The sequence below is a fragment of the Halictus rubicundus genome, chromosome 1 (assembly GCF_050948215.1).
Source record: "Halictus rubicundus isolate RS-2024b chromosome 1, iyHalRubi1_principal, whole genome shotgun sequence".
Classification (NCBI taxonomy): Eukaryota; Metazoa; Arthropoda; class Insecta; order Hymenoptera; family Halictidae; genus Halictus; species Halictus rubicundus.
The window spans coordinates 17,123,870-17,147,967 of NC_135149.1; the positions used below are offsets into that span (position 1 = coordinate 17,123,870).

General features: G+C 39.8%; 1 protein-coding gene across 2 annotated transcripts in view; it reads right to left on the reverse strand.

Annotated features, from left to right (window-relative positions):
* The window catches only part of If (integrin subunit alpha inflated), a 97,126-nt gene that overhangs the window by 65,602 nt on the left and 7,426 nt on the right, over positions 1 to 24,098 (reverse strand). For both annotated transcript variants that reach the window (XM_076790497.1, XM_076790504.1), the window contains exon 2: positions 2,794 to 2,915. In XM_076790497.1, coding sequence (XP_076646612.1) covers positions 2,794 to 2,915 — 122 coding nt within the window. The remainder of the gene's footprint in view (positions 1 to 2,793; positions 2,916 to 24,098) is intronic.

The window sequence follows — 24,098 nt, forward strand, 5'->3', positions numbered from 1 at the left end:
ATTATTATGGGACAAAATAAATTAATCAACTGCTACTATTATTATACCGCAGAGGGAGTACAGTAATTTCTCTGTATATGTCGCCAAAGCCTCGATGATACGCGTCGTGGAATTATCCCCACTACCGCGGGGTAATGGCAGCGAAGCTCGAGAGGCCTCGGACGCCGAGGAGTGTAAACATAACACGGCTCGGATATGACTCCTGAACGATATTCGGCAAAACCCGTATTGTTGATTTATATCGAAAATTCATTGTATTTCGTTTGTAAATCGGCGACAACAGCAACACGGCTCAATTTCTCTCAACATGGTGCCACGGGACTGGTATTAACCCTTTGCACACAGCACTATTTTCATTCTACAAATTAAATTTTTCTTCCGTCTTGGAATATTTTCATTTTATTCATACGAAACTGATCCGATTTCCACATATAATATTTAAATGTTTAGTGATCTATTAAATACAAATTTTGTAATGTAACAAATATTTTGTAATACTTTTTGCAATTGCTTTGAAATAATGCCACAATAATTTCTAGTGGTGCTTCAGAGTCACCACTCGAGTGCAAAGGGTTAATCAAGCTCGATGAAAAATTGCGAATAACGAACCTCCTTGCCGTCTTAATCAACATTTTATCTCGATCTGACAGTTTCGATCGATCCAGCACGCTCCGGCCGAGATAATGTGAAGTCGACTCTGTCGGTTTCCTGCCGATTGGCACTCTCTCTCCCTCCCTCTCCCTCTCTCAATTACTTTCTCGCGGGCAAATTACGGGTCCAGAATCGTGTCCGATCGTTCAGAGATACGGCCGTTACGAAGTGTGTAAGCACGTCTAATTCGTGCCGGCATGATTCCACTAATTTGCATCGCGCGTTCCCGAGCGGATGATCGTATCGCTGCTGCGCGTGATTATTAATTTGAATGGCTGTCTGCGCGGAAATTCATGCACGCTCGTGACTTCGCCCGTTCGTTTCGCTTTATCGCTTGTTTGCTTGAAATGAAGTCATTATAACTCCTTTTGGAGCGCTCTCTCTCTCTCTCTCTCTCTCTCTCTCTCTCTCTCTCTCCCTCTCTCGTTTCGATTCAATATTTTAGGCAGATGACAGAGAAATTAATGTCTCATTGTTCCGAACGAAGGCGCATTTTCTTTTTGTTTAAACGTAAACGATGTTGCTCTTTCATTTCAGAAGACAAATGAATCAGTGAACGAACTTATGCATGCCTCTCAACCATGCCTTACAATTTAATTGAGGTTTCAGACTGAAACATACTATCTATTGAGTTCGAGCGGAAATTCGTAGCGTTTTTAAATTAAAATTCAAAGATAAAATTAAGATATTTCTATTCTACTAATTGTGCCTGATTTCTACGAATTTTCGCTCTACATTTGCAATCGCAAAAATGTAATGTGAAATGGTTAATTTGCTGTTAAATGTCGTGTCACGTGTAAGTTTATGATGAAGAAATCCATGTTATCCTAAAGTTTTAACCCTTTTAGATCTTACAATGATCCTAATGAAATTGAGGGTAAGCGGAAGAACAAATGTTCAAAAGATAGACGAATAATTGTGTCGGCCAAGTAGGAGCGATGCGAGGCGATTAACGTGTTAAAAGGTGAATAATCGGGGAAGGGAAAGTATTTGAAATCGATATAAGCTGGAGATGCAAAGCCTTGAAGTATGGAGGAAGGGACACATCGGCAAGGTGGGTGGAAAGGCGCCGAGAATAGAACGTTCTATAACCAGTCAGTCGGTTACTCCGCAGTTTCTGAGATTACGAAGCTCTTCAGGGGCTCCGACAGCAGCGGGTGGAAAACCAGAATGTAGGTCAGCGACTGCCAGCAGCCCGAGGAGCACGAGATACGAGCCCTCGTTAGCAACACTGTGTTGAGGTACCTTTCAAAGACCGTGGCAAGTGCTACTATACAAGCGGAAGAAGAAACCGGAAAACGGATATCGGATTGGCACCGGACTGACTGGAGTTAATCCGTTCTTGTTTCTCGAATATCATTCCAAAATCCTCTCGACCAGTAAACTTTGACAAACTTTCTGTGAGGTCGCAGTAATGAATTTGCAAATTGAAGATACTCGTTAGCACTGCCCACCGAGGACTAACTGGTATGTGTTATCTTATAGAAAGAAGAAAATTGAATTTTTAACCCTTTGCACTCGAGTGGTGACTCTGAAGCACCACTAGAAACTGTTGTGGCATTATTTCAAAGAAATTGCAAAAAATGTTACAAAATATTTGTTACATTACAAAATTTGTATTTAATAAAGTACTAAAGATTTAAACATTATATGTGGAAATCGGATCAGTTTCGTACGAGTAAAATGAAAATATTCTAAGACGGAAGAAAAATTTAGTTTTAGAATGATAATAGCGCCGAGTGCAAAGGGTTAATATAGACTTTTTATGTTGTACATTGAAATATGATTGCAGTTTAAGAAACTTTGTCGTCTCACTTATCAATAGACTGCGGATGTTTATGCAAATGCATATTTTTGCAGGAAATAGATAAAATTATGAGACCTGGACAGAAATATGTTTTGTCACTAGGAGATTCTAAAGATATATTTTTTATTTTGCATATTTTATCAATACTCCATTTAAGAAATTCTCTTGTGGAATATTTGCAAAAATGTTCGTTCCTAAAGCATTTAACAAATCCTTCCTTTAATATCATCGACTATGCTACACCTCTCTACTACGTTATTCCAAACATCATTGGAGTAAAAATGAAATAAAAATATCCAAATGATCCTTTTTCAAATATATATGAAAGTTCTCACCTTTCGTGTCGAAACGGATGGGCCAGCAGGTATTGTCGACTGCGATGTCGCATTTGTAAACACTACCGCCTCTACGAACGCCATCTTGTTCGGATTCGGCTGTCGGTGCACCCACGATCGCCCTGAAAAAGGAAATGTTGGGATGAGACGCGTCAATGTACAAAAACACCGATGCGCCGCGCATTATTCTTGCAATTGGAAAACCGAAGATGGAAAATAGAGGTGACTAATACGGAAGATTCGCGAAAGAAATGTGAGTTGCACAACCGATCTGGTGTTACCAGGTCATCGTTCGATATTCATTATCGGATCGTTAAGGAAAGACGATGATGCGAACGTATTTCCGAGATCGAGGTCAGTGGTCACGAGCTATTTTGAACAGTGGCGCAAGAGACAGTAACTGATCCGATCGACCAACGAGTTATTAAACCAGGTAACACACAGTTGCCACCGCAACTTTTTATGCGCTCGTTGATGAACATATCGAATTGTTGACGTTAGTTGCACTGCCACCTGCTTGTTCGCAAAAGTAATACCTGCGGGATCTACGCATTTATGATATTTACAAAAATTTTACAATTGTATTGTTTTTGACCGATTAAAATTTCAATAATGCTATTACATACAGAGCTGCTATTTCTTCTCTGCATTTTGGGAAACATATAAAAAAAGAAAGTTAATACCAATATGTGCAACTCTTGTTCTTCAAGATTATTTAAAATGTAAAGAGTGTTCATTTGAAAACATTCCAGCCGAATATTTGTTTTTTATTTGGGTGGCGCTTTCAAGGTCATTTGAAGGTCAACTTTGTTTTTCAAATGGAAACCTATATTTTTTATTATCATGAACAGGTTCAAATTCATGAACAGGCTTATTGTATACCACACGTTTTCTTAGTGAGTAAGCATAAATTAATATTTTCCATTTGCACTCATACTTTTCTTCTAAAAAAGATGTCGGCCCCCCTAATCACGAAATCGATTCGAGTAGGTGTGTTCAGTACATAAGAGAATTGCTAGGTGAGGTAATCGATCATATAATCATCGTACAAGAGCGAGCTCTACTGGTTGCACCTTGAAATCATTCGAAGCCTACAGCGTGATTAGTTCATACTGCCTACATTCAAATTAGGTGTACACATCGTGACAAAAAGGAAGGACAGAGGAAGCCGTACGATTTTATTTTTCGTAGACGATTAGATCTAACAAACAGATATGCAAACGACCGGCCAAATACAACACTCTGGCACCATGGGATTTCTAAATCTTGACCTTGAGCTCACATTCACGTTTACCTTGAACTTTTCTGAATGAAAGTTTTTTCTTGAACGAATACTTGAATGACAATGGAATCTGCGTAGTAACACTCGTACTCGTCATCTGAATTAGAATGGGCAAAGCTGAGAGTGTTTGAATAGTATGGTGTAGCGCGAAGTCAGATATTAAAAATTATAAAGAACGGATTACTCGACTGTGGATTTTAATACAAAATAAACATTCTCTGCATTAACTGCAAAAGAAGAAATTTCTTTCTTTCTTGAATAACTTCAATAGTAATAGTACAACGTTTTTTTTAAATTTCTGAAAATTTTTACCGTTTCGGTATTTCATTTACTCGTTTTTGTCATAAATGCATAAAATCCACGGAAATAGACGAGTCCTGCGGAATGAAAATTCAGTGTCCGAATAATAATGGGAGTCACTGTACATACATAGAATTCTTGCTGCTAGTTCGTCAAAAATGTTGTACACGAATGCATCAAACAAGAAACATCCGCCAATCGCGTTCCAAGATGACAGTAGCAGAACCGCGGGATGAACTTGAACGAGCTCGAAGTGGACTGAGAGTCCTTTGTGGAAAACTGAATTCGTCGAAATGTAAAAATGGAATCGTTTGTGCAGCAACCTTGGCATACTCTAGCTAGGTTACGGAGCTTCTAGGCCGCAGCCAACGAGCAGCGTGTAGGTAAAAGTCGCACACGCATGTCTAGGATCGTGCGTAAACCGCCTGGAAAACTACGAGAGCAACGATTATGCGAGTTATGTAAGCGATCCGTAAGTCTGCGCAACGAGTCGCCGGAATCGCGAGTAGCCGCGTTAATAACAATGAACGAGACCGGTAAATTGCACGGATGAGCTAATTAACGGGGAGCAACTGCAATCGCGATTTCCAGAGGTGTCATGTTTAGAATGGATGCACGGTTAACCAACAATAACAATTTTCCAACCTATCATTTTCATTCGTGTGGGTGGGAGCGATCAAACGATAAAAACCTGCAAATGCACACTTCTTTGTTCGATCGATTATGGTCATGGTCATTGCAAAAAGTGCAGACCTAAGCAATTATCGGAATAACGCGATTTTACGCGTTTAGGGCAGAAATGGCTCGGTAACCATTTCGCCAAATATTGTACAATATTTTTAACGAATGTTCGTCAACATTTTCTACGATATTCAAGTAAGAACGAAGAAAATCATTTTCTGTTTTGACGCTGATTTTCGGTTCGCATTTAGGAATTGGAAATTGCATAGGCTTCCGCGGTCCATCGATCAGCGCTCAGAATAACAGGCGAACGCTGATCGGCGCAGCACAATGTCCAAGTTATTTTCGAACGGCAAGAATCGACAATGGAGAAGCGAAGAACGAGATTCATTTTCGCCTGCGAGGCACAACACGAGGCTGTTCGTAGCCGAAATTCGATACATTTACGGCCGCGGTCTGTCCGACGGATTCGCGGACGCGCCGCGTCGCGCCGCGCGTTAATAGCAAACGTGGGTCGTGCCTGACGAGGACTTAAGCTCGCCCACTCTATTTTTCTTTTCTTTTCCGTCTTTTTTCGCAATCGCGACGAACTACAGTCACCGATATGTGACGCATGCACCAGAACGGGAGTGCAGGGGCGAACCGGTCCCGCAGGATACCACGAATACGAACACCTAGAAATCCTTCTCTCTTTTCCGTCAGCACCCTCTTTCTTTCCCCTGCTTACCCGGCTCTTTCGAAATTTGTTTTTCGTTGTCGAACGAATCCTTCCTAACGGAATTTCTTCTGTTCTGCTGTAACTATTTAACACTAAACCTACCGACACTTCTTGTATACCTATTCCTACCGTGCGCGGTCACGTTTTCATAAGAAATTACTGAATTGACTTCTTCATTTAAGCACATACAATAATGAAAATCGTTCAAAGATCGAAGTAAATTCAATCTTTTCCCTTCTATAAGACGTTTCACTTTTACAGTGATTTCTCTATATTCGTCGCCAAGACCTGGATGGTAAATGTCGCGGAATTATCCCCACTACCGCAGGGTATACCCGTAAGAGACCGCGAAGCTCGAGAGGTCTCGGACTCCAAGGAGTGGAAACATAACACCGCTCGGGTATGTCTCCTGGACGATACACGACGCTGGCAAGACCCGTGTTGATGACATATATCGAGAATTCACTGTATATGTTTTGTACTTGATAGGTTTACTGTTAAATTACAAAAATGCTTCCATTAGGAATGATTAAGGGCCCGGTCTTCGTAGATTCGCGATAAGGTAGAGTGACTACATTACCGACAAAAAATGGTTTCACGTGCCTCAACTTTTCGTCTTTATATGAGAATATTTTTCGTCCGGAGAAGGCTCATTCGAAAGAGGAAGGTTTAATCTAGCGCGCATTTGTCATGAGCTAACGAGATTATGCAGATATTTGGTAATATAAGCGTTAAAAGTAGGCCAAAAATTGACGATGTGCATGCCGTGGAATCCAAGCATTTTTATACCATTGGATGAGTTTTCTGGATGAAATATAGAGCGCTAGAAAATATCTCCAGCTACAAACTGAGCTATATTTTGTCTTGATTCTCTGCGAAACAAAGCCAAAAACTTGAAGCACGTTTCTGGCGTCAGAATTCATGATATCGATAATACAGAGAAAAAAATGCGACAAGTTTAGTCACAGACTTACGACCCTTCGGATCAAGACCAAGACGGATCTTAGATCTATGTCTGAAGGCTATGAACGGTAATTATACAGCATTTACCAAAAATCGTGTAATTACCCTTGGTCCTCAAAAAAGGTTGTTATTAATATAATTAGACTTAGATAATAGTCACTTTTATTGCTGAATGAATTAGTAGATGAACGAGATCCATGAAATGAATATACAAATTTATTTTTATATAATGTCAATTATATAAAAAATACTGCGATGCTCTCTCCTCGATTTAGAAAATTATACTGTGTGTCGTCCACCTTTGCGGTTTGGATGTATTTGCCATGAAACAGTATTATCAACCAGACACGTGTGTAATTTGATAGCGTCTCATTTATTTTGCGTTGACCATGCCACATTGAGAATAGCCTTTCTTTTATACTGATTGTTTAGGTTTATAAGAGTAAATACCATATTATCTCGTGGGGTCAAATTGTCCGGCCGCGGCAGGTAAATGTATTTCTTGGAAAAAAAATAAAACGAGAAATAAATACTGATTGTATGCATACTTTAAGAAAAGTCGTAAAGATAAATATCGATGTGATCATGTTATATGTACGAAATTGTACGCAGAAGCTTGGAAAGGTCAATTTGACCGGCAGGTGGTAGGTTTAGTGTTAATTCTCAATGGAAAGATGAACTGTCGCACCAAGCGGGTTACGCGAGGACAGGTAACCTGGTGTCGAGGGAAAGTTGAAACGCGTTGGTTTACAATGCCGCTCCAGTTTGAAGAACAATTTAGTTTCCCTTTTTATTTGATCGTGACCGGATTCGGACGGCTGACAATAAAAATGACAGGTTCGAAAGCAACGACTCTTTAAGACGTTCGATCCGGGTTCCACGTTGGTACACAGTTGCCGGTTATGGCAATTGGTCTTGCCGTAATACCAGCCACAGTACAATTGGACAGAAAACTGAAGTAACTCTTTTTTGGGCTCTGCGGAAAGAAGCCTATCGCATTCTTCAAATACCTCGTCTATACGTGAGCCATAAACAATCGCAATAATGTATCGACTACTTTCTAGAATCGTGCAAATTTTTTTACTTCTCGGCATTTCTACGTTTTACAGTAATATTTTGTTAGTTGAATTCAACAAAATATTGCAGTTCGACGAGCCTAAAATAACGTCGTTATATCGACGTAACAGTTGGATTTGCGTGCAATGGACATAAATAAAAGACAACATTGCGAATTGCAATAACATATGGCATGTGGAATTGCAATGTAAGCATCGTACTGGGAGTTCACTAAAAAAAAACAAAAAAAAAACGAAAGGTATCATGCTCGTTTCGAATGTATCCAGGCAATGGATTGCAGACTGGAATTCTTTAAATAATGGAAATATGCATGACGTCCACAGAACGTGATATCGGTTGCAACACACAAGCTGCATCGTTCAGTCGGACACCTATCAGGCCGCGGGAATACTCGAAGATTGCTCGACGATTCGCGTTTCCTCCAGTGAAATTGCAAGAAAAAAATATTTCAAATCCTTGTTTCGCAGTGTTTGCAGACCGTACAGGGTAGCTTGTCAGTTATGTTCGACTGTTTTGGATTTATTGGATGCTACGACCTTCCTACGTGCTAATGAAAGGCTGCAGCTGCATCAACCAGAGTGCAGGTGCTGCGATTTAGCGTCTTCTAAATTAGCTCGCGAGCATGGCTGACTCGCGAAATTTAATGGAGACTCGAGCCGCCTGTTCGAGTCGAGGGCGACCATTAGACTGCACTAATTCGGTGTATTTTAAATAACATTCCTACTTCTGTTTTTCCTCGGCGTCCCGTGCGAGTAACCTATTTCTGTCGTTGAAATTCTTAAGCGCAATTTTTCAAAATTTTCGTTCTCATATTAACGATTTTTTAATATTCAAGTCAAAGAAGGTTCTGGACATTTCAATAATTCGTTGTATATTGTTTATGGGGGAACCTTGTGTGAAATGAAATTTTTGAGCATTTGTTTTTTTTTGTTTGAATCGGTAGGAAATTTTCTCAGGAATACGATAAAAAAGTTAGAAAGTGATCAGAAATATTCTTGTACGTCATTTTCAAAATAAAGTGAACGGTTATATTGGGCGGAGCGGCTCGCGTAGTCGAGCTCTTGTCGCAAAGGCTCGTGCTTCTCGAAAAGAAGAAAAAACGGCTGAAGTACAATTTTTTGAGGGAAAGGAAGACCTGTTCTATGACCCTGAAATCGAAGATTAGGAAAAAACCGCGGTAAGTTAAAATGAATTAAGATTTGTTCACCATATATACAAACACGTAACGTGCTTTCCACGTTACTGAAACTTTAAACGCATTTTTCTCGAAACGCAAAATTTCGCACGCCGTGCAACGTAGCTCAAAAACTGATTACTCGATCTTTATGAAACTTGGTGTATATATTCTATAAATAATTGGCCACAACATGACGAGCTCCGACTTTTTTCAATGCGTTTTTTCAAAACTTCGTCATTTTTACAATTTTGCAAATTTTAATAAAAGAAGAATGTCATGTTGTGCGCATTTGCATAAACTAACGATTCCATTTTGACTCTTTCGTTTGAGATTGTTTTTGTGCACTGGACGCTGCACGGCGCATTTTCAGGATGCTATTTTCAAGCCGCCATTGCACCGTTGATATTAACAATTAAAATTTATAAAAAATATTTTTGTTTACATTATAACGTTAATAAATGATACCTTAAATTTTAAATCAATCTACGCATTACATTTTCCAAAGAAAATTCTTGAGAAACAGGCCATTCACACAAGGGTCCCCCCTTAACATTAGACAACTAAAATCTTTGTTCTTTTTTTTTTCAAATATTTGAAATTTGTTGGGTATATACACCCTGATGTCGGGAGCAAGATACATATTCGCAAACGCGCGTTTAGGGTACATGAACCAGGAATTCAGTCTCGCAACGCTTCCCACGCATCAAGGGACACTCTGCGTATAAATTTGTCGCGTACGTGCGCGGATCCGGCGCGTTTTCAGAGATCAAAGCTGAAGATTCCAGGTGGAAACGGGACGGACGAGAGGCCCGTTGCATTGAGCAACAAGCCGCGAATGGAGCCGTCCGATTTTGCCAAATACGGGGTTACGAATGCGCGTCTGTCGAGCGTCGCGTCGCGATATAAGTCAATACGACGGCCTCGCGTGCCGCGAATAAAGGGCCGCCGCGATGCCTATTGGTCCCGATGAAACTTGAATTACGCGCGGCGACAAGCTCTCTAATTCATGCGGGACGGGATTAACAGCGTGCGATTTTTCCGAGTGATACGCGACAACAACTTTTACGAGGAACGCACACCCGGTCGGACGTCGCAAAAGGGCAGGGTTTCTCTCCGGTAGTCGGCGCCGATTTCTGTGATAGCCTGACGGATTTATTTATTGGCCCATTCAAACGCTCCTCGATGCTGATTAACGGCTTCTGACCAATTTTCTGTCGGACAAAAGTCATCTCTACGACGCGGCGAAGCTTAAACTTTTCTCGAAACACAAGAATTCCCCAGATCGGAATAAATAGTTATCTCCGAAACAAAAGACACAACTATTTATTTCGATCTTGGGAATGGACACTTTTCTGCAAAATCCAATTTTTGACGCGTACAAGGAGAGATTAATTTTGTTATAAATGCACGAAATCCGTGATCTAATAATTGTTCCTGCAAAATCCAATTTTTGCAGAGCACAAGGAAAGACCTCCTATGGTCAGCGAATACAAACCTTGAATAAGGAACGACACTCATTTTGCTCCAACTATAGCTCCACCGATACCAAACACCGTATCTGTTTAGCGTACAGAACAATAGCGAATATTGTTTGAATCTTCAGTCAATCATGATCTACAGGTTGCTAGAGGATTTCAATGAACCACGTAGGCGTTCGGTGAAACAATGGAGGTTAGAAATCCCCGGGAGTGTTAATCAAATAGAACCAAAGACATGCTCCGCGTAGGTTGGAGGCACAGCTGTTACTATAGCCGAACGGCCTTGAGATTTGCAGTACAAAATGAAATGTGGCGAAAATAAAGCGATAAAGAAATCGTACGCGGCAATTATCTTATCGTGTTCTTACGAAAGCATGCGAAGAATTTTTATTGTTTCGAATGCCCCTAAAAATATCGAGCATTCGATGAAAATAATAAACGGAAACGGAATTTATATTTATGAATGTCTATTAGACAATTTTTATTTATTAGAAAATGAAATTGTCTGCATTAATTGGAGGACAGGATTTACAAAAAGTGTCATATTCCGTGAATATTTTTTGAATTTGATCTACTGTCATTAGAATGCAAAATCAGCGACTTATAAAAATGGCTCTGATCATTTGATCAACCACTATGCATTTAGGTTCGCCATTTTGGATATAGTCGAGCAGAACTGTTCCATAGAGCTGTACGGCAATTAATATTTTCTTTAGGATGGTCAGGTGTCCGGTAACTGATGGCCAGGGGTGTATACGACTAAAGAATCACGATTGTAATGCAGCCACGGTATTCCAAGCCGGAAATCACGTAATATTTTAAGACCCTACAGAGGGAAGTACCCAGTATACATCCACGGAAAGTATTACATACAACCCGACAAGTCACGTAAAATCACACGCGTTCCCGCTTGTATCGAATCTCATCCGTGCAGTTCATTTTAATGTCCACTGTACTGAAAATCAAACTTGAGTTTTCTTTTCTTGTCAGATCGCTGAATGCGATACGACCAATTGTCGTCTACACGGAGACATGCAGTCTTCCACATATACAAGAGGCATACACGTTCTTCAGTAGTCACGAATATGCTTAAAGAAGCAACAAACGCGCAAAGATAGTGATGAAAAAAATTATATACATTTTATTGTAAGTTATTTACTTAAAATTGCGTAGAAGAATGAAAATATTCAATTCAAGTTATTGACACTAGGTTTACGGAGCACTAAAAATGACTATTTTCCGTTAGTTTATAAAAATAACATGAATCTATCTATCAAAATTTGTGGGAATTTTTTTTAATAATATACACCCAAAGAAATCAATTTTTATATATAATTCCTCATAGATGCTCAATATTCGTAGATTAAAGATATTAGAATCCGTCATTTTGATGGGTCCCGTAAATCTAGTGTTAAAGTGTGTTCTGATGAAATACTTAAATAAGCTTCAGCTTCAGCAAAATGTTAAATGTTTAACAAATAACAGATAAATTAGGAAACGTCGGAACACGGTGTATGTATACGGACTCGCCTACTGTCTCAAGCGGTTTCGAACTCCTGTGCGTTTCAATATTTATCGATGGAAAGATCAAACGAAGAGGAAAACGAGCTTCCAAGAGATTTTTGGAGTGAAATCTCCGATTAAGGTATAGGGTTCAGCGAACTCGAGATCTTCTCCGGGAACGTGCATATGGTAATGAGCCTCTGCGTGCTAGGAAATTTAAAACCAGGTAGAATATGCCTTCCACACGATATGCACATGCAAGTCGGATACATTATCGCCGGGTAACGAAATTCCGCTAAACCAACACACCGCCGAATTATTTCGAAATTTCGTTTCATCGCTGGTATCCACATTACATTCGTCGAAACTCCAATTATTAATACGTTAAACGCGGAGATTTAACTTTATTAAAGTTTAAACAGAAGAATACGCACGTATGACTCGCTTATCTCATTTCCATTTAATCTGTTCCGATCAAATTATTCAGAAACTATGTAATACCTAAATTACAGGTGGATAACAATATTGTCTTTGCTAAATAAATCATCTGATCTCAAGTATTTATAAATAAATAAATGTTTCGATCAAATCTATTGAGTGAACATATTTTTTAATATTATATGAATTATTTTGTAATTCGATACTCTCGGTCGCCGAGACTGTTGAACGTGTCAATGCTTAAAAATTAACCGGAAATCCATTTCTTCTGTACTATGAACTGATAAAAATGAAAAGATATAAAATAAAGTACTTCTTTTTCTTTTTCGCGTTTCCGCTTATGTCGTGGAATATTAAATAGTCTTGAGTAATATTTTTAGCCGATGAACGAACGAATTGTTCGCAACAAAGATAAATAGCGAATTATTGTCCACGCTATCGTTTCGTTTCGAATGTTTTATATCGTGTTCTTTCGTATTGATTTATTCACGGCTCGAAATGTCACAGGAATGCATTAAATTAAGATACTGTTTTATCTCATGTTTATACTGTACGGTACTGTAATAAATGTACGGCGAGATAAATTCTTGTTTCTACTTATGCACGAAGCTGGGGAAAAAATTCACTTCCACGCACTTTCTAAATCGACATGTAAGAAATGATTCGTTTCGAATTCACGATTGGAAAAATGGCTGACACACACACACACACAGCTGATTGACTATGAAAACTATTAAAAAATTATATACATTTTTACATAACAGAACCACTGCTCTCACGAAAGTTAAAGAAAGCGCAACAAAATATTCAATACAAAATGTGTTATCGTTTGTCTTATCATTTTGTCCCTCTAGGCGATTTTACTCGTATATGTTATTAACACTAAACCTACCTATATTTTTTATTTTACAGTTACTCACATTATAAAGATGATTTCGTGGAAATGATTAAATGAATATATTTAAGTCTAAATTTATCATTCCAAATAAATTCAATCTCGTTATTTTTATAAGACAACATGTGCCAGTTACTTTTAACACTAAACCTACCAAGCGCAAAACATGTAAAAATGAAACGTTTTATAGAAGGGAGAAGAATGAATTTACTTAGACTTTGTACGATTTTCATTATAATATGTGCTTAAATAAAGAAGTCAATTCAGTCCTATGAAAACGTTTTTATAATTTCAATAATTGTGAAATAGAAAACCGGTCATTTTGACCGTGGTAGGTTTAGTGTTAAATATATCCTGAAATATTGTACAGACACTTTCAGTTGCAATGTGTAAATAGATTAAAGTCATGGCAATCGTTAACGTGTGCTATCAATTTGTCTCGACGGATGTATTTGTAAAAGATCGCCGACTGTCTTCGATCTTATCGATGCTAATTCGCTGTTTACATAATTCCGTTCACCTTGAGAAAAATCCAACGAGCGATCTCGCTCGTGGCACAGAAATTTAAGGGTCACGCAACGCGCGTTGCGCTGCGCTGCGCGGCGCGGCGCTGCGCGTCTCGACGCGCGATCTGTCGATGACGCAAGGCGCACGGAGGTGTATCGACGTCGCGGCACCGCTACTTTATAAGGAGCACCTCCTCACCAACACACGCCAATCGGCTTTCACTGTGCGCAAAGCTTTGATCGCTCCAAGCGAAACCGTGTGTACGAGAGTACGTGACACGCAGGTAGCATAATTTATGACCGCCACGGGAAAATACCGTTCCAACCGATCCAAGGGTAGTTTCCCACTATTCACCCATGATATTCGTGACGTCCCGTACACAATGTTTTGTATGATCCTCATTGATGTCACTGACCATCACTTTGACAGGCTAGAATTTCCTTTTCTTTTTTTTTTTTTATTTAGAAAATCTCCACAGAGATTTATATACCGGGTGTATCTGTTAACCGGACCGAATTATAGCTTCGTTGTCGTTGAAAATTGCTATATATGATGACCAATAATTACCAATTATCGAGGCCAGCCAAATTGAAGGCAAGTTCCATTAAGTGGTCAGCCATCAACTCTCGCATCGCAATTGTGAAAGCAATACTAATATTATCGCGGTGCATCGACGCGCGCGGATTGTATTCTAATCAGCTGCCGACAAAGGAACCATTTCCTGGTGCGGGGTAATTTTTCGATCGTATCGACAGGAAATATCCTCGAGCAAGACAGAATTTTAATATTTTCTTTGGCGGAGGACGAGAGAAGCGATTTTAACGCTAAACCTACCGAGCCTTAAAAGTAACTGGTACATGTTGTCTTATAAAAATAACAAGATCGAATTTATTGGGATTTTCTGTCCGGTTCTAATAAATATAGTTATTTGATCATTTCCCACGAAAGCATCTTTATACTCTCAGTAGTGGTAAAATAAAAAATCTAGAACCGGTCATTTCGACCGGCGGTGGTAGGTTTGTTAAAATAGGTCATTTTAAAATGAACAATTTTTAAACCTATTTTAAAATAGGTAATTATTTTAATTACAATAAATAATGCTTTTCCACTATTATTTTATTAGTCGTAAGCACGGTGCCAGAGCGTTCTTCAAATTAGTACGCACGTACTTTCTTACATTAGTTGTTAAACATTTAACTATTTACTGAAGTTGAGGCGTATTCAAGTGTTGCGTACAAATTCTCTCTTGTCGAAGACGACAATTTTTCTAAGGTCACGGGTCCCTTGCGTGAAAAATTGCTTTCTCGAGTAGCACCTTGGAGAAACAACTTGCCATCGAGGCAACGTGTTCTATCAAACTTTGAAATTCAAGGAAAAGCACGTGGGCGCGAAACGGCTTTCGCTCGCGACCAGCTTGTGCATGTATGACCGAAATGCTTTTGCTAGATAGACCCAAACGAATCGCCGAAAATGGTCAGGAGACCGTCCATGTGGGCGCCAGACTTGGTATAACTTGTAAAACAAACGATCTTTGCGTTGGTCGTCCTCGAAACCGCGCGAATTCGTTCGTTCCTCGTCGCACCGTCTCCGTTATCAAACAGCTGCGTTTACTTGTTTACGTCAGCTTCATTGTTAATAAACGCTATCTGCGTGTCAAAGACTTTGCCACTTCTTCGTGTAGGCTTAAGAACCGAGAGACAGCGAATCTTGTTCACAGATTATGGACGACCCTCGCTGATTAATTCCTTCACTGTTTTCGAAATGGAAAACAGGATTTGCGTTTAGACTCGAAACGATTTTAGAAAACCTTTCTGATTTAGTGCAATCGACTTATCGCAGTAAGATAGACCATTTGCAGTTTAGTAAAGATTATTTGGTGAGTCACTTTACGTTCAATGTACACATTTATAATTCGAATCTGTATTTCTCACTGTATTTAAAATTGAAATTGACAGTGAATAATGCTTAAACGCGACTTCATCGGATGCAAAGAACAATTATGGATTCGTTAAGTAATACAGCTATGCTCCACAGCTATCAACGATTGAATAAAGATCAGAGAACGTTGGGGGAAAAAAAAAATAAATCCCGAGACTGGCTCGATTAGTCGTTCAATAAATAAATGACCGTAATATGCACGAGCATGGAACTGGACTGCAGTCGTATGCACCGAGATCAATCACGGAAGGAACTGGGTCTCGACAAGCAACTTAATTGGCTGATTTTAATCGCATTAATGAAAGAGCAAATTAATCAACATCGTTTCATCTGGGGTCACGATGAAACGACGACCCATTTCCATTCGCGGTACGGACAATGCAATTGCAGTTGCTCCCGTATGACATATCTTTTATGGTCTCATTTATCCAGCTCTTATCGGCTGCTCGACCAATTAAACAAATAAACTCTCTATCGTTTTATTATTGATTTCGGAGAAACGATTGCAAGTATCTAGTCGCAGCGAGCCGTTTGAAACTACACGTTTCAAATTTCAATGTTTGCCGTTCAATGGTATTTAGGCTAATTTATATTCTAAATGTAAAATGTTAAGGATTAATCGGGTGCTGTGACAGTAAAATGTCCAAAAACTCGATAGGTAGTTAATCGATCTGGTGGACGGCGTGTTTAATCTCTTTTCTCGCTATTTTTCCAATTTTTTTTTTGTGAAAAATTGTGACAAGTTTCTCGGGAACTATGTCACCAATCAAAACACAGCGAGCTCAGCTGAGCACACATGAAAATAATTTCTTCGACCGGTCGGGTGATCGATGCAACAAGAAAGCGAGTTCAGGAGGAACTATAAATCTTGCCGCGTCCGCCCATAAAACGCTTTTCCCGTCCTTCGGGTCACGTCCTTTTCGTTTGCGGCACTTAGCTTATGCCCACTGGGGAAACACCCCAATTGGTCGACTACAATTATAATGTGCAGGGTGTATACAAATTATATGTCACGACCACCATAGCGTGATTCTACACCTCTGGATCGGTGGAAATCTGTTAAAAAATGCACCGCAAAATTCACCTTGACCTTGGAAATCAAGGTCAAATTGTCGAAAAATTTTCTTTTATTGCATCGTATAGTACTCATCACTCAAATTTTTCGATACTTTGACCTTAAGTTTCGAGGTCAAAATGAATTTTGCGGTGCATTTTTTTCACAGATCTCCACCGATCCGGAGGTGTAGAATCACGCTACGATGGTCGTGACATATAATTTTTATACACCCTGTACATTTGCAGAACAGTGGCATACGAACCCCTCGTTATACAGCGTGTTTAACTATAGTTAATAATTAACTTTGGCTATAGAGCGTGTTGACAGTCATTAATTGAGGTTCAAGAACATTTCTTGAAACCCTAGGCAGATCATGTCACCGTTATTTCACTATTTACATCAAGTGTGCTACTTTTATGAATTTCTCGTACTCAAGGTCACGTGAAGGTCATAATATTACAGGTCGTTGGATTCGTCTTGACCTTGGCTATTATATAGCCATAATAAAAATATATCATTCCGTTTAAAAAAACTTCGATGACCTTGAAATCTCAAAAAATATAACATTGAACAAATTTTTTTGCCTATCATAATATTTGCCTCTCTGAACCAACTAATGTTTTCCTCTGCAATTTTTTCTATCATAAAAAACATGCGAGATATTATAGATGCTACAATTAGGTGAAACACCCTATATATGTAAAATGGGGTCGTAAACTAAGCTTCCCTTTTTTTAATACAAATGAAAATGCACGAGACATTTTCTAGCCAAAAATTAGACTATTGAATTATACTGTTCATACTACTTTGTGAAGTCCGTACAAAATTAACTAATTCAGCTTAACAAATCTTCTAATAACCTATCTTTCCCCTATTTTGTTTAAAATTGTGGCTCGATGTAATCTGTCGTATGTAATTTTCTTCTAGGTATTCCTTGGCACACTATCTTGCCAATACTGGCATCCCGGAAAAGCGGAATATAATCAAAGTCGATGAATGAGGGTCTGAGGGTCTTCCCTTTGACAGGAGAAACACGTGTCGAAGTCTCAAGGGCAACAATGCAATTTCGTCGGAGCGGCGTGTAGGTGAACGTTGCCATATGGTGGACAGAGCAACTGACTTTCGGAGAAGTCGAAGAACAGTTGGATGGCCGGAAGTTGAAAGATGGACACGGAAATTCCCCCAGTGACTGGTCTGACACCAAATGGTCTTTTGGGAACCAGAGTTTTTACAGATGTTGCATCCGAGAAAATTGAAAAAGAAAATCGTATTTCACAACTGTGTTATTTCGTTCCATTCCAGAAATTCAAAATAACCCATTAAGCCATATTATTTGTTGATCACATTTATCTATATTCTATGTGCATTCCAATTCTTATGTAAAACCTGCACGTCAGTTTTTATGTATTATTGCATAATAAACATCGGTGGCATATCGGTGATATGTAGGCAAGCGAATATGACGATTGAAATCAAAATTATTGTATTGTTTTTATTCAGAAAGTGTAAGGAAATAAACGAATATGTTAGTGAAGCATGTTCATTATCATTAGTACAGATTAAAGATGTGTCATATTCATTTGCCTGTGTACACCAATACTTACTTTCCGACTCGACTGTACTTAACAACCCGAGCGCACGATCTCGAACCATTTATAATCCTTAATACGAGACTTCTCACCTATACCTCCCCATTTGCTAAATTGCTTCGTTAACTATCGTCATTCATTAAACCTGGAAACAGCCGGACTCGGTCAATTCCTGTAATTAATCGATGTCGGCTGACGGTCTGTAATAATTATTCCTCGAGACGCGCTCCCCGATTAAACGTGACTAAACAAACGATAGGTAATGTGTGTTCACGAGATTTTTGCCGTCACGTACCGTAGCCCAGCTCGTTTCCTAGTGACGCCAGTGACGTAATAGCTCGTACGTGAAAGTCATTAAGCATTGACAACGTGAGAGCGCGATTTATGCGGCTCTTTAAGTGATTTAGAAGCGCGACGCCGCCGCCGCCGCGCGCCGACAATCTTAGAACCTCGTGTGCAATTAATGCTAATCCACCGATAATTAGTCTGATTGTACCGATCCTGGAGTTATTGGCAATAGGACAGTTCAATCATTGAGATCCAATTATCTTGCACGCGGTGTTTGGGGAATGGGTAATCGCGTTTACGTTTCCGCTTAAACAGTATTCGGAGACGGATTAAATTAGGCTAACCGTACTACATAATCCGAACCTGATTTCAAAAGCTTCTTTAACACTAAACCCACCACGGCCGGTCAAATTGTCCTTTTCAAACTTCTGCGTACAATTTCGTACATACAACATGATCACATCGCTATTTATCTTCACGACTTTTCTTGAAGTATGTATACAATGTATTTTTCATTCTTTATTTCTAGTTTTATCTTTTTTTCCAAGAAATATTTGTAGCTCGTACTACCTACCGCAGCCGGTCAATTTGACCGCACAAGATAATATGGTATTTTAATAGCTCTTCTAAACCTGAACAATCAGTATAGATGAAAGGCTATTCTCAATGTGGCATGGCCAACTCAAAATAAATGAGCCACCTTATTGAATGAGACGCTATCAAATTACGCACGATTCATGACAATTATATCCAAACTGTAAAGGTGGACGACACAATACAATTAAAATAAATACCGGGAAGAGAGCATCGGATTATTTGTTATATAATTGAAATCATATAAAAATAAATTTGTATCGTCATTTTATGGAACTTGTTCATCTACTAATTCATTCAGCAACTAATTGACTATTATCTCCGTTTAATTATATTAACGATAACTATTTTTAAGAACCGGTCATTTTGACCGCGCTCGGTAGGAATAGGTACATACACAAGAAGTGTCGGTAGATTTAGCGTTAAATATTTGCAATCCCCTTTTCAGGGGCTGAAGAAATGCGAGACCAAACGTACAAGACTCGCACGAAAATTCCAGCTGCAAAATAAAACTTTTATTGCAATTGATATAGCGCTTGTTATAATAAAAATTGTACGAAATCGAGATAAATGCGATCTTGTCGTTATTATAAAGCTATTAATGTATGTAGTAAGAAAATACAAAGAACAGCTGAGAAATAATAAACGGTTTCAGAGCAACGCCGAATTTCAAGGAACATTGTAAGGCTACGAGCATAAAAGGTCTGCGGAGACAGTAGCGAGGCAGTAACTCATTTGCGAAAGTTCTGTTTTTATTTGAGCACCGAACCTTCATCACCTGGCCCCGGTGCCGTGCACAGGCGCGTTGCGCACGTGTGGAAGAGCATTTGCACACGTGTTTGCATGGGGCCCAGGTAAAGGTAATAGGCCCCGGGCTGTCGGCTCTCCTCTGGATAATGACACGGCCGGAGCTTCGGGCACGTGCCTCACGCGATCCCCATTATCTCGATCCTCCGCCTCTTTCTCTCCTCTTATTCCCTTTTCCTGGGGAAGTTTACACTCACCTTCCCACCTCCCCCTTCTTTTATCTTACCCATCCCCCTTTTATTTCATTCGCTCCCGATGATCGTTACCGAAAACCGAATCGCCCCTGCCTCGATAATTACCGCTTCAGCTACCGGTCTTTGTTTGAGAAACATTTGAAAATTAACACGTTCTTGTTACGCACATAAAAAAAAATTGTATAAAACAACTTTTAGTATTTCTTCAAAATTTCTGTTTTACGTAGTAAACTGATTGGCATTTGAAAATGTTATCGTGTTTTTAGGAGTGTCCGAATATTATTGCGGATAGAGATATTTTATTTTGCATGAAGATCCGCGATCTAATCACCAACCAACCATGAGAAATATTTACGACGCGTCCAACAGGTCGCAAACTCCGTGCCGTTACGATAAATCTCTCGGACGAAGTTCGTGCATAGTTCTCCGAGGAGAGGGCACGACCGCTGACAGTTCATCAATATATCTCGATATCATTATGAATCAAGGAGGAGAGAGTAGAGACCAGGCCCGTAATCCCATTCGGTTACTTTCAAGCTAATTAGAGCCGCGTCAACGGGACACGGGCCGTGGGATCGTTAGCGTGGAAGCCGGCAAAAAGGAACAGGAAGGAGCCAATCTGCATCGTCAGGATCCATCAGTATCAATGCCAGCCTCGACGCGAATCGATAATCGATCGGAAGGTGCGCCAGGTATGCGGAGGTGGGCGGCTCGGAAACGAGAAGGGGCAAGACCGACCGACACGAATAAAAACCGATGAATAACGCGCTGTCTTACAACTTCGGAGGACTATCGTCCTTAACTCGACCGAAGGATCACGACCACTGACGATCCTCTTCGGCTACCGTTTAAATCTTCGTTTACACTGTTGTTTCGGCCGCAGTTACCCGGCCCCGATCACCGTATATCACGGTTTTACTGCCCCGTGACCGAGCAGGACCTTCCGCTTGACGCCAGAATAAATTTCCTCGAGAAATTGAGATGAGACACGAGCCTCTGCCGTGCCGTACTCGGCTTGACTGATTTTAATGGGCGAATCGAACCATCGATTACAAATCCGATACGATGCGTTTACATGTCACTATTGTGCGGTGAGCACGATTTTTAGAAGACAATTATATTTAAGGGCCAAGGTTAGTCACGTTACTTTTTCAGAGTCAGCAGGTCGGTAACTGCCGTATAATTTCCATTCACAGCCTTCAGACACAGACTTAAGATCCGAAAAGTCTGTGACTTTTGTCACATTTTTGCTCTGTATTATCGATATTGTAAATTGAAACGCCAGAAACGTGCTTCAAGTTTTTGGCTTTGTTTCGCAGAGAATCAAGACAAAATATAGCTCAATTTGTAGCTGGAGATATTTTCTAGCGCGCGCTACTCTCGATTTCATCCAGAAAACTCATCCAATCGAATAAAAATGCTTGGATTCCACGGCATGCACGTCGTCAATTTTTGGCCTACTTCTAACGTTTCTATTACCAAATATCTGCATAATCTCGTAATCAGCGTGCGCTAGATTGAACCTTCCTCTTTCGAATGAGCCCTTTACTAGCGACAAAATATTCTTATTTAAGGACGAACACTTGAAGCACGTAAAACGATTTTTCGTCGGTTACGTAGTCACTCTGCCTTATCGCGAATCTACGAAGACCGGGCCCTTCTAATGGTAGCATTTTTGTAATTTAATACTAAACCTATCAAGCACAAAACATATACAGTGAATTCTCGATATATGTCATCAACACGGGTCTTGCCAGCGTCGTGTATCGTCCAGGAGACATACCCGAGCCGTGTTATGTTTGCACTCCTTGGTGTCCGAGGTCTCTCAAGCTTCGCGGTCTTAATTAAATTTACTTCAATCTTTGAACGATTTTCATTATTGTATGTGCTTAAATGAAGAAGTCAATTCAGTAATTTCCTATGAAAACGTTTTTATAATTTCAATAATTGTGAAATAGAAAACCGGTCATATTTTGACCGTGGTAGGTTCAGTGTTAAATAATTAGAAAATAAAAAATGTGAGGTCGGTCATTTGACTGGTCGTGGCACTGTTACCGTTAAAGAAGAAAAGAACTTTCTGTTCGACTCCCGTTGGTTGCGGTTGACATATCAAATTTTCATTTTACACAGAGATCCACAGTCTAGTAATCATACTAACATGCCGATCAAGTCACAGCTGTTCGTGTAATATTTATTTTGTATAATGTCGCCGCGAATATTGCAAGGAGTAACGCGCAAGTAGCGAACGCAAGGAGATAAAAAAAAGCAAATGCCGTGTGTGTTTTGCGCACAAATTACTTAAAAGCGGAAAGTGAACAACAGATAGGCAACGATCCACCCTAGCTTTTGTTTCGTTTCGCCGACCGGAAACATGGAAATTGAATCCTCGCTTCCTCTTCGAGCGACACGCTCTGTAAGCACCTGTTTCCAACGAACACGAAACAACGAAGGCTACACTTACAGTACGAGAGATTTTTACGAAGGACATGACCGTGGGAATGTCAGCGGCGATGCTCCAATGATTCAAGTAGCGAAGCAATCACATTATTGCTCGTAAATACTTAAAGAAAGAATTTATACGTATGCCCTGCCATATTGTCTGCTGTTTGGTAATGCAGTTTTCGAAAAATGATTCGTAAATGTTGATGCACCAAATTTTAACAATAATCCTTCCTTCTTGTAACTACGTAGAAGTTGAAGCAGAATTATTATAGCTTTGTGATTACGTAGCATCTAACACGTTCGGAACCGAACATTTTCAAATGTTTCACACATCCTTAAAGGGTGGTAAAGAAGCTCGAATTTTAACCCTCAAACCCACGTATGAAAAATTGTTGGAAAAAAAGAAGTATTACATTCTTTCGTTACAACATTTTTATATATAGATAATACATTTTTTACATAGATGTTTTTTGTTGCTCTGAGCATTCTGGGACACTGAACAAATAAAAGTTTGCTAAGGTGACTTGTCGAATTATTTCGGTACAGAGTACCTTATCGCTCATTTAGTGGCTCGGCAGCGAAAAGGTTAACCAGTCTACCGAAATTTTCACTGGCTCCGAAATAAAATCGGACAATAATACTCGGCAGAAAGACGCACCATTACAATCTCGATCGAAAGCGAACAGAGCAGGCGGGAGACCAACAAAAGGTAATTTTAAACGTGACGAACAGGTTGTTACATCGCGACGGCCGTATATTTTTCAGCATGACGCTCGCGCAAGAGGACTCGGTAACCGAATTGTGAGTCAGCCGGACTCATTTTCAGTGTTAAACTCCTTTTTTTAAATTTGTTGTAACTCTTTGCATTCGAGTCTTAATCGACCCGATTACATTTATTCATGAAACAGCGTGGAATGTTTCCTTCTCGTTCAGAACAGCGTAGAGTTTGACACCCATTTCCTTCGGTTTCAATAGATCGTTTCAAAATCCGTACGACCATTTCAATGTACGATCCGAGAGAAAGGAATCGGCGCAAGTTGAACACCGGTCAAGGTATGACACGATTCTTTGTAGGATGAGTCGTTCCTTTTCCCGGATTCGATTACTCGCGCCGAAACCGGTGAGTCGAACCTCGCCGCTAAATATAAAAATTGCTTCACGACCAAGCGAAGACGAAGACGGTCTCTCGGCCGACGGGAAGATAGAATCCGTAATGAGCATCGAAACGACCGGCGAGGATGAGATAAAGCTCCTCCCTTTCTCTTGTTCGCGGATCGAATTAATTACTATTTCAGATACAGTACGCCGACAGTCGACAACATCACAGAAGCTAAACTAGTTTCCCTTTGTCTGTTAAATTTCTATTATGACGGAAAC